This window comes from Arachis ipaensis, chromosome B09 (assembly GCF_000816755.2).
Source record: "Arachis ipaensis cultivar K30076 chromosome B09, Araip1.1, whole genome shotgun sequence".
Taxonomy (NCBI): Eukaryota; Viridiplantae; Streptophyta; class Magnoliopsida; order Fabales; family Fabaceae; genus Arachis; species Arachis ipaensis.
In genome coordinates, this window is record NC_029793.2 from 6,268,835 (window position 1) to 6,281,345 (window position 12,511).

General features: G+C 32.4%; 1 protein-coding gene, 1 long non-coding RNA gene and 1 pseudogene across 2 annotated transcripts in view; all 3 read left to right on the top strand.

Moving 5' to 3' along the window:
• Positions 1 to 2,569, top strand: part of LOC107617023 (F-box/FBD/LRR-repeat protein At1g78750) — a 99,614-nt gene extending 97,045 nt beyond the window's left edge. The window contains exons 3-5 of the mRNA XM_021111638.1: positions 1,232 to 1,849; positions 1,937 to 2,131; positions 2,300 to 2,569. Of these exons, the coding sequence (XP_020967297.1) occupies positions 1,232 to 1,849; positions 1,937 to 2,131; positions 2,300 to 2,503 (1,017 nt within the window). The 3' untranslated portion in view covers positions 2,504 to 2,569. The remainder of the gene's footprint in view (positions 1 to 1,231; positions 1,850 to 1,936; positions 2,132 to 2,299) is intronic.
• LOC110266699 lies at positions 349 to 1,007 on the top strand. Its single transcript, XR_002354197.1, has 2 exons — positions 349 to 545; positions 845 to 1,007. It is a non-coding gene; the product is annotated as an uncharacterized LOC110266699 (long non-coding RNA).
• On the top strand, positions 5,836 to 9,630 carry LOC107614731 (annotated as a pseudogene).

Here is a 12,511-nt window from a genome sequence, read left to right on the forward strand (position 1 = left end):
CCACAAATAAAATTTTATAATGATATTATTTTTCTTTTTTAAATAGAGAGCAGTTGATAAATGTTATATAAAAATTTAAAAGATAATAAATATTTCACTATTTAAAATTACATTATTTTTATACTCATGTGACAATAATAAAATATATACCACTCTAAATATCAAAATATATGAATAATTCAATTTTATTTTACATTATTCACTTATAAAAAAATATATATATCTACGGTTTACTATTTTAAAGGACTTAATTGATATTTTTTTTTGGTTTAAAAATTAATTAATCCAAAGCCAACTTTTTTTTTAGATTTAATGGTCATTTACTCTCATTATTATTATTAAGTGAAGACTTGCTTGGAATACCGAAACGGCAAGATCCCCTGCCTGCATGACGCGTCCCTGTCTCTCTCTATTAATGGTGTATGATTCAATTTCTTTCTCATTCTCACTCTCCTTCTAACACACTGAAACTGCAAGGCTGATACGCTAACCCTAGACGGCTAGACGTGTTTTCAAAAGGCTACAACCCTCATTTTTCGGAGATTGTAAGTCTTATGTCCTTGCTGCTTTATCTTTTTTTTCCCCTCTTAGTGAGGTTGTTGAATGAATGAAAGTAGTATCACATTAGTTTGGTTCATGTGGGCAAGCACTGTTTGAAAAATAGCTGTTCAAATTATGTTCGAATTGCCATGTTCAAAAACTCATTCGTAACCCTAGACCCCCGTTGTTCCCAAATGAATCAATTTGGTTAATATGTGTTTTTCGTTTGCTCTTTAAGCATGATTTACTATTATATTTTGTGTGGTGTCTATTTATGATATCATACTTGCTCCCAATACTGCAGTTGAGAAAAAAATGGACCGGTTCTCTGCTCTGCCGAAAATTATACTTCATGACATTCTTGTAAGGCTGCCAGACAAAGATGCTGCCAAGACTAGTGTTTTGTCAAAGGCGTGGAATGACACATGGTTTTCATTTCCCAATCTATCTGTTTGCAGCGAGGATTTTTTCTCTGAAGATGATGTACCCACAGGAAATAGACAAAGGTTCAGGAAATTGGACATTCTCATTAACTATGTTACAAAAAGATTGCTGAGGCTACGTGACCAAGGCTTAGCAATATAAAAATTTAAGCTTGATTTGCAAAATTTAGACGACCTTACGCATGTGTCCCACCATGTTGATCAGTGGATACAGATGGTCTGTGAAAGTGGCGTCCAAGTACTAGAACATATATAACCATCTAAGTACAGAACATCTTCCAGCGGACAGGATTGAAAAGGTGGAATCATTATCCCTGCAGAGTTTACAAAAGCTCAAGAAAGTTGATGTTGAAGGAATACCAGAAGTACATATTGATTCTCCAAATCTTGAGGAGCTATGCTATCAAGCTTGGGATCTCAATGCACCGTTCAAGCTGAATTTTGATAGTTGCACAAATTTAAGGTGTTTGCAATTAATTGATTTGAAGAGCACTGGCTGCACTGCTATTGCAGACAAGTGGTTTCTTGAACTGTTTTCTAAGTTTCCTTTTATTGAGAACTTGAAACTATTTAATTGCTCTATGTCCGAGAGGATTAATATTTCGAGTCCTCAACTCAAGATCTTGCAGTTAAGGTTTTGCTCTAAGTTGAAGAAGGTCAATGTTGATGCTCCAAATTTGTTATTATTTGACTATAGTGGTGATGACAAACCTGTTATATCTTTTATGAGAAGTTCTAATCAACTTGAAGTCAATATTTCTACCAATGTGGATTTTCGGCACTTTTATAGCTTGAGGGAATTTACCCGGAATATGCCACAAGTGATTTTGGCATCGCTTTCCCTCTCTATTGGACATTCATTTCCTGTAAGTATTCACTTGCTACTTTCTTGGTTCTTTCTTCATGCATATTGATATGTGGCTATTTTATTTTATGTACCCTGAATTGTGTAGGATGATGATCCATACATGCCTGCATTGCTAGTTTCCTCCACTACTCCTCCAAGTATCAAACATTTGGTGTTGAGAGAATATTCACCTCCAGACAGTGAAGCTCTCTATAGCCAGCTACTTATGAATTACTTGCTTTCAAATTGCTTCCCAAAAACAATTTCATTCATATATCATCGTCGTTTCTCATTCATTGAGGTATGTCATTCATTATCTTCAGATTTTCTGTTTAATTCTACCATTTACAAATTAGAATTGTACTTCCATTCCAGCAGTGTCTTCAACATGTCAAATATACATATCTTTATGCTTTTTCATGAATATGTTCTTTCTAATTCCACCGCATATTTTGCAAAAAAACAACAGTTCTTCTATGAGAAGCTGATGGGCAGTGAAAAGGGAGAGTGCTATTGCAGTTCAGGTGATAGAAAGTGTTGGTGGCATGCCTTGAAGATTGTCAGCATCTCTTGTTCATTCATGACTGATGAGAACGCTGACTTTAAGGCCATGCTAGATGCGTCAGCGAGATCTTTTGAGGAGAAAACTATCACTTTTAGCTTAGAGCTGTAATCTTGCTATTATCAACCTTTGAACATTCCTAATTAGAATTAAAAACTTTAATGTTGATGCTGAGTTTCTCTTCCTCTCTTTTATATAAGTATTAAGTTTTGGCAAGTTTGAAATTACCCTTAAATTTAAAATCACCAATTTAATCCCATTCATAAAATAATTATTTTACCCCTAATTAAATTAAACCTAGGGAAAACCATATAATAGTCACCTAAAGTTTGAGAGATGAAAATTTATTTATTTTTTCAATCCTATTTAATTAGAAGCAAATTTAAAAATTTATATCCAAAACATTTTTTATCTCCATCCATAATTCTAATAGATAAAAAATATATTTCTTCAATCTTATCTTGAACTTCTTTAATTATCTTTAATTTTATTATTTTTTAAAATTATTAATTTTTATTTTGATTATATTATCTCATCATATGATCCATTATTCTTTGTCTCATCATTATTATTATGCTGCCTTGTTTTTTTCTTCTTCTTCTTCTATTCATCCCAATTGAAATTAATTATCACTGTACCATTATTCCAACTCTCATCTTTATTTATCACTTTGATCCATAACTACCATTGCGTTAACTTTTGAGTTATTAAGAATTTGCTAAAGGAATTTTTTTTCTTCTTTGATTTAGATATCTAGATATATACCTATTATATAGATCCTTATTATTTGTCAGACTTACTTGTTAAGTCATATTTTATTGCTTTCAGACAAAATTTAAGATATCACGTATTCAGATTTTTTGTTAATCAAATTATAAAATTTGCCAACAATTATAAAAAAATAATATCATATATTTTATATCTTCTTAAAAGAGTAATATTATATGGACATTACTATTTTAGCTACTATTAACATATACAATTGAATATAAAAATATTATATTATTGTTGAATATCTTTCCTATTCTTAACACTGATTTGTACTAATTCTTAATATTTCTCTAGATCTAATATATCAACTTCTATGTCTCTAACTAATAAAATTATTAAGATTTTCTTAAAATTTCATTTAATTTCAAAACAAAATTGTAATTTTTATATTGTTATTTTTGATACTAAAATTATTATGTTTTTATTATATGTAATAATTAAAATAAAAATTTATAAAAATTTATAAATTTACTTATTTTTTTAATCTTATTTAATTTGAAGCAGATATAAAAATTTAAATTTAAAGAACTCTTTCTTGCATAATTTTAATTGCTAATTTTTTTAATTTTATATTCAATATGTTAAATCATATTTTGTTCTATTATTTTTTAAAAAATTTTAATTTTAATTTTCATTATTTTTTACTATTCTCCATACACATATTTATCATTATTTTTTTTTAATGAAGTGAAATAAAGATAGGTAGAGAGTACTACATGTATTCCATAGAATAGAAAAAAAAGACAACATGAGTAGAAGTTATGTGTAGAATAAAAAAAGTAACTGTACAAAGAACAAAAAAAAATTAACTAATAATTATATTTTTGACCAAATTTTAAGACAATTATATATATATTTTACCAAAGATAGGAGACTCGAACCCGCAACCTCTTAATTGAGTATGGAAAAACTATGCTATTTGAACTATAACTCATTGGCTTAAGACAATTATATTAAACACTATTTATCAATAAGATTAATAACCTTCATATATTGTTATAAATATTTAATTTAAAGTACATTAAGATATTATAATAATATCTATAACAATATTATTTAGGACAATTATGGAAGGTTTACCGAATCAAAGCCTAAGAAATAAATTATTATTAATTAAATAAATATAGAAGATTCTTACCTATATTTGGATCATTCGGTCTGTTACTTGGACCATGTTATTATGAGTATTGAATAAATTTGTTATTAACATGAAAATATATTGTAAAAGATAATTCATATTAAATGATATACTAATTATATAAATTTATTAAAGGGATGTATAACTTAACTGTCACGTCTTTTGGCGAGGTGTTCCTGCTTCTTTTCTTAGCTCATATTTTGTCTTCGTCGTCTGACATAGTCTTGTCAAGTCGGTCAACCACTTCCATTGGTATCCTGTCAACTGTAATTAATCAAAACAAAGAAAAAATGGACGAGAAACGAAGGAAGTTTTTCTAGTAACAGCAATAGTGAAGTGAGAGAGAATAAGGAAAGAAAGAGATCATTATTATAGAAGTTACGTGGATTTATAAAATGAGAACGTGAATGAAGATGAGGTAGTAAGAGTATTATAACGCGGAGTAACTGACGTGAGGTAGGTTATTAGGAAGGATAAAAATGAAAAAAAGTTTTGGACACCAAAACAGGTTTTCCCATTATATATTGTTATAGATTATGTTAACTGATTATGATAATAATTAGAGGAAGTATAGGGAGCCAATGGAATATGTATATAATGTATACAATTGGGGGTTTAGAGATGTTCGATTCAGTTAGATGTTTATTATCCTGGTACCCACATAGTTATTCCGAATAGTATAAACGTATTGTGTTTGAGAACTTAGTAGTATTTTATCCCAAATATTCATTTTTTACTTCATATTGGACCAAATAAATAATTCATTGTATACGTTATACAAATACTCTATTGGTTCCAGCGGAATTCGAATGATTATTATTTGTAGAAGAGGGATTAGATCATTAGCGTATCGAAGAGTCCTCAACAATAGAGTTGGAGAAAGACTAAACGAAGCCGCAAAGTTTCTTCGGTAAATGCTCTTTCCTCAAATCTGTAATCTTAACAATTTTAAGCATAGCTTTGTTTCATTCTGTTTGTAGATCCTTTTTTTACCCTTTAAGTCCTTGAAGTTTATTTTCTGAAAATTTTACATAGGGTTCGGTTAAACACTTAAACTACCGTCTACATGCCACAACATTTTGGGTGATGCTGAAAACTTTATGAGCTTTATATTTATTTATTTTTAGTTTAATATGAAAATGCTCGTTCCTGTAAAGTTCTGAGTTCCCATTTATTTTGAGGTGTTTAGACTTTAGATCCTTCCGTTACTAAGGCTTATGATGTTATACTCTCATTCAGGGACACAACTGTAGTTTGAGAAGAAATGGACCGAATATCCGGTCTGCCAAAAGTTATACTTCATGACATCCTCGGAAGGTTGCCAGATAAGATGCTGCTAAAACTAGTGTTTTGTCAAAGTCATAGAGAGAAACATGGTTTTCGTTTCCCATATTATCTGTGTGCAGCGAGAATTTTTTTAGTTTGCATGATTTAGCATTACCTCCAAGTAATTCTCTCTGGCTTAGCAAATTGGACATTTCATTGATTATGTCAGGAAAAGATTGGCGAGGCTCTGTGACCAAGGCTTAGCGATCAAAGAACTTAAGCTCGATTTGAAATATATGTTAGACCATAGGCAAGTGCGCCCCATGTTGATCAGTGGATACAGATGGCTAGGGAAAGTGGTGTTGAAGTACTGGAGCTTCACCACACTGGTGACTTTTTGGGCAAACCGTATAACCTTCCAATTTGTCTCACTAAAGCCAAGTCACTTACTAAGTTGGTGTTGAGTGGTGAAATCAGACTAGACCCAGCATTCTTAAACCATTCCCTTGAGTTTTTCTCAATGAAAACATTGTGTTTGGTCATATACTTTTTGGAGGTGAAGGAGTTATGGAGCATTTCATTTCACATTTTCCTCTGATTAAATATTTAGATCTTCATTTATGTAAGGTAGATAACCCACTAAGCATAGGAGATCCGGTGAAATCGTTAAGCTTGCATGGTCTACAAAAGCTGAAGGAGCTTATATTCACAGAATAAAGAGGTATATGTTGATTCTCCGAATCTTGAGAACTTATGTTATCATGCTCTTCATATGCATACGCCTTTCAAGCTGAATTTGGATAGTTGCACAAATTTGAGATGCTTGCATTTAACTTGTGGTCTTTAAGGAGCCCAAACAAGTGGTTACTTGAACAGTTTTATAGGAATCCTTTCCTTGAGACTTTGATGTTGCATATTGCTCTAGGTTTGAGGATGAAAGATATACCTGCCATATCTTTTATGAGAATTTCTAATCAACTGGAACTCAATGTTCATTTCGGTATGAATAATTGGCATCTTTATAGCTTGAGGGAATTTCTCCAAAACATTAAACCTCAAAAGGTTTTGGCGTCTCTGTCCCTTTTTATCCGTGAGCCATATTCAGTAAGTATACACTTTCTGTTTGATTCGTTCATTCGGCTTGCATATTTTCCAATTCTGTTTATATATTTGTCTGTTTGTACCCTGAATTATGCAGAGTAGAGAAAGCCTGGGTGTATTGCAAGTTTCAGCACCTCCTCCAAGTATTAAACACGTTCAATTATTACGTTTTCGTATGAATGATGAAGCTCACTATTTTCCCCTGATGAATTGGTTGCTTTCAAGTTGCTTCCCGAAAACTATTTCATTCAGCTTGGATTCCTATTTTAATATGAAGGCATTCATTGTGGTATGTCATTGTCTCCCAATTTTCTGTTTTATTTTACAACTTTACTTTCATTGTAATAGCGAGTTTCATTTGTTGAGCGCTTCATAATATCAGTACCTATCAACATACATAAAAATGTCATGGAGCCTCTAAATTTATTATGTTATTTCACAAAAACAACAGTTTTTCTATGAGATGCTAATGGAGAGAGAGAGAGGTGTGGGTGCTATCTCCATTCAAGGCTCAACAAGTGTTGTTGGCATGGCTTGAAGGTTGTGAAGGTCACACATTCGGAAAGGCCTTTCGAAAATGTTAAAGATCTTAAGGCCATGTTAGATGCATTGCCAGAATCCCGTGTTGCGGAATATATTCCTTATTTGAATTAAAACTCAGGTGTTGCTGCTTTCTTAGATGTGCAAGCTTATGCATTTATTTTAGTGCTTAACTTCATCTAGTCTTTAATAGGCCTTACATCCATGAAAAAGATATTTGTATTAAGTCTACAAAGCTCATTTTTTTGCCTTGTTAATTAATTATAATAAAAAGTAGATACAGTATATTTAGTATTCAACCCTATCGTTTTCCTTATCTCGTGTAAAAGTAAGTATTAATCTCTACATACAAGCCTTTTCACTATACAAGTTCTGCAATTGCCGAAAATTTCTAATCCCTAAAATGCGCTTCTTATGGTACGTATGTTTCACGCGCCTTATTAAACTACTCTTCTACCTTAGCCCATGACAATAATAAAGAAGTCTCGTGGCCATAAATTCAGCCCAACAGAATACATAAATTCAATTACAATTTTAGTCTTTATTATCTTATTTTTATCTTATCTTTAGTTGTTCTTATCTTATATTTATTTGTTTTTATCTTTCATAGAACAATGTTCTATATATATTTAGTTTTACCCTCATACTTTACAACACACTTCAGTACAATTCAATCAATCAACAATCAATAAAAATTTCTTCATCTATTCTTTTCCTATTTTTTCACAATTTTATCGTGGTATCTGTTTTGACTGATTGCTTGTGTTAGCTAGTACAATAATGGCAGGTGGTTTCATAGAGAAGGGGTCTTCCGAAAAGAACTATCCCGGAAAACTCACTTTCAGAGTCTTCATAACATGTGTCACCGCTGCATTTGGAGGTCTTATCTTTGGATATGACTTAGGCATTTCAGGTGGAGTCACCTCTATGAATCCTTTTCTGAAGAAATTCTTCCCTGATGTGTATGCAAAGGAGCACAACATTAAGCCCACTGATAACCAATATTGTAAATTTGATAGCCAAGTGCTCACACTCTTCACTTCGTCTCTCTATTTGGCTGCTCTTGTGGCCTCAATCTTTGCATCCAAGGTAACTCGAGCCTTCGGTAGGCGCCTCACCATAATCTCCGGTGGTGTTCTCTTTCTCGCCAGTGCAGCTTTGAACGGCTTCGCCCAACAAGTTTGGATGCTTATTGTTGGCCGCATGTTGCTAGGTTTTGGAATCGGATGCGCCAATCAGTCTGTGCCGATCTACGTGTCCGAGGTTGCTCCATACAAATACAGAGGAGCACTTAACATGTTGTTTCAATTGGCAATCACCATTGGCATTTTTGTTGCGAATATTCTGAACTACCTTTTTGCCAAGATGGAGAACGGCGAAGGGTGGCGCTATAGCTTAGGTTTGGCAGGAGTCCCTGCAATAATGATCATCATCGGTGCAATGTTTCTTCCTGACTCTCCAAACTCGTTGATCGAGCGTGGACAAGCTGAGAAGGCCAAGGAGGAACTAATCAAGATTCGTGGAACCAATGATGTTGACGAGGAGTTTAAGGATCTTGTTGCTGCCAGTGAAGCCTCCAAACAGGTCAAGCATCCTTGGTCTTCTTTGCTCAAAAGTGAGTACAGGGCTCACCTCACCATGGCCATAGCCATTCCCTTCTTCCAATAACTCACTGGCATGAATGTCATCACATTCTATGCTCCTGTTCTGTTCAAAACTATTGGCTTTGGTGGAGCTGCTTCTCTTATGTCTGCCATGATTACCGGAGGTTGTAACGCCCTTGCCACCCTTGTTTCCATCTTTACCGTTGACAAGGTTGGCAGACGAAAGCTTTTTCTCGAAGGTGGTGCTCAAATGTTTATCTGTCAGCTTGTGATCGCAGCTGCAATAGGTAGCAAATTTGGAACAAATGGAAACCCTGGAGTTCTTCCCAAGTGGTTTGCCTTAACTATTGTGGTATTCATATGTGTCTACGTGGCAGGATTTGCATGGTCGTGGGGTCCACTAGGATGGTTGGTACCTAGTGAAATATTCCCGCTTGAAGTTCGATCGGCAGCTCAGAGCGTCAACGTTTCGGTTAACATGATCTTCACCTTTGCCATTGTCCAAGTTTTCACTTCGATGTTGTGCCATTTGAAGTTCGGGCTCTTCATCTTCTTTGCATTCTTTGTGATTGTTATGAGTATCTTTATCTACAAGTTCTTGCCAGAGACAAAAGGTGTTCCCATTGAAGAAATTTCTCTTGTGTGGGAGAATCATCCTTATTGGAACAAATTCGTCAAGTCCTCTTTTCAAAAGAACAAAATTGCTGCGCCAGATTCTCAAGTTTAGGATTCTATAAATATTCTTATCTTTTCTATTTGTTTGATTCACTGTTTATTATTGGTTTAGGTTTGTTTTTGTCTCGTTATTCTTCTTTGATACTCTATGAATCTTAAGAAAATTTTATAAATAAAAAAAATATATTAAACTACTCTTCTATTTTAGCCCATGACAACAATAAAGAAGTCTCGTGGCCACAAATTTAACCCAATAGAATACATAAATTCAATTACAATTTTAGTTTTTATTATCTTATCTTTATCTTATCTTTAGTTGTTCTTATCTTATCTTTATTTGCTTTTATCTTTCATACGACAATGTTCTATATATATATTTAGTTTTACCCTCATAGTTGACAATACACTTCAGTACAATTTAATCAATTAACAATCAATAAAAATTTCTTCATCTATTCTTTTCCTATTTTTTCACAATTTTATCATGGTATCAGAGCCATGGTATCCTCTTTGAGGAGGATATATAAGTTATCATCTTTTCGGTGAAAAATTACCATGCTTCTTTTTCAACCTCCTCCCACAATAAATAATATAATCATAGATTTAGTTATATGCATCCAAGTGAAAATCCTACCACAGTTTTAGTTATCCCGGTTCTTTACCAACAATTCCGTCTGCACTTCCTTTCTTCAAGCAGTTCCATCTGCACTCTTATTACGCTCTATGCGCCCTCTTTCTTATCGCGCTCTACGCGCTCTCTTTCTTATCGCGCTCTACGCGCCCTTTGAAAACCACTCTTATTGCGCCATACGCGCCTTCTAAAGATCAATCTTATTGCGCTCTACGCACTTATTTTTTTTATTTTTTCATTTTTCTTTTGACGAAGTCTCATGGCCCACAAATTCAGCCCATCAGATTTCACAAATTCAATTATAATTTTAATTGCTGCTCAAGCACAGCATCTCCTTTTATATTTTTTGCCGCCGGTAGCTCAAGCTCCGCCGCACGCATTTTTTTGAAGATCGCTGTTCAAGCACAGCATCCCCTTTTATATTTTTGCCGTTGGCAATTCAAGCTCCGCCGCACGCATTTTTTTTTTAAGATCGCTGCTCAAACACAGCATCTTTTATATTTTTGCCGTCGGCAGCTCAAGCTCCGCCGCACGCATTTTTTGAAGATCGCTGCTCAAGCAAAGCATCTCCTTTTATCTTTTTGCCGCCAGCAGCTCAAGCTCCGCCGCACGCATCTTCCTCCGCGTCACCACGTCAGACGCGTTTTCCTCAACAATTTCATCGAAACTTATTCAAGTTGTGGATTATTGACATCTTCCATCCACCAGCTTGCGGGGGCGTATTAAACTACTCTTCTACTTTAGCTCATGACAACAATAAGGAAGTCTCATAGTCACAAATTCAGCCCAACAGAATACATAAATTCAATTACAATTTTAGTCTTTATTATCTTATATTTGCTTTTATCTTTCATAGGACAATGTTCTATATATATTTAATTTTACTCTCATAATTTACAACACACTTTAGTACAATTCAATCAATCAACAATCAATAAAATTTCTTCATCTATTCTTTTTCTATTTTTTCACAAATTTATTATTATTATTATTATTTGGGTCTTTTGCAATCACTAATGCCACTTTTGAACCTGAGACCAAAACAATCTTTCAGTGATCGAAAACCTTGAGAATGTTGAGATTATATATATAGTTGGCATGCTGCTTTTCAAAAGTACCATGCATTTGATTAATCGATTTATTAAGAACTTCAAAATTTATACTTGATTTCAAAGATTTTTGTTGGTATGATATTGACTTGCTTTCGAACGTTAGCAACAGTGACTAAATGATGTATGCAGGAAAGGTTGGATATATATTTCCTACAAAACACCAGACAGAAGTTTTTCTTTTTTTTGTTTTTTATGGTATATCCCTTAATCTGACAAATTAAGGACTAATTTATAGTGGATCAGAGAGTTCTATTTAAAAGTTTGTCTCTTGTCAATGGACAAAAATACTAATAATAAATTAATAACTCTGAGTATCGGAGGTATGCAAAAAAACTAATGTCCTTAGGTTTTTTGTTAAATTAAAAAAAAAGTTAACTAATATATGCCGATTTAAAGTTATTAATTATTTTAAACCAGACTATATGACAACTAGATCAATGTAGTTGGCCCACACTCTTCCCTTTTAATACCATATAGGAATAAGAATTCCAAATGCAATCACTTTAATTTGAATTTTCCTACTACTCTTGGCTTAGACTATTTGTTCACTCAATACAACAAATTAATAATAATAGAAAGGGCAACAAATTATTTCGGTTTCAAGTGTAATTTGGTTCAAGAATTATTTTTGCTCTTAAAGTTTGGATAAATTCTACGAAAATAATTTAAATATACGTCATCTCAAAAAGTTTTAATAGATTCAATATTGTTATATTGTTAAATATGATTATTCTCAAATATACTAATTGTTCGTATTAAATTTAACTTCAAAATAATATTAAACTCATTTGAAAATTTTTAAAATTAAAATATAACATCTAGTCATCTACAGTGTTAGAAGTTAACTCCTACATTTAAAATTAAAATAGTAGTTTTTATTAAAAAAAAAAAAGACAGAATAATTCAATGTATAAAATCCATCCAAAATGATACCTACACTCTTTGATTCGTAGCACTGTCAACCTGTCATATACTCCCTAAAAATTATTTTTGTTATTACCATGTATTATCCATTTCTACTAATGTAATAAAATTGTGAATAAATAATTTTGTATTCTAGAGTATTAAGTAATATACAGTATATATTAGGCAAATGAATATATTGTTAGGAAGAATTTAAATAATAAGATCTAATATTAGGCATACTTTAAAATGAATTTGTTAGTTAAATGTTTGTTTAGTTTTTTTTTTTTATATTTAAGTTATTAAACATATATTTATTACTTTAGTTATTAATTTGAATTATTAAAAATTTATAATAAACTTAATTAAAATATTTAT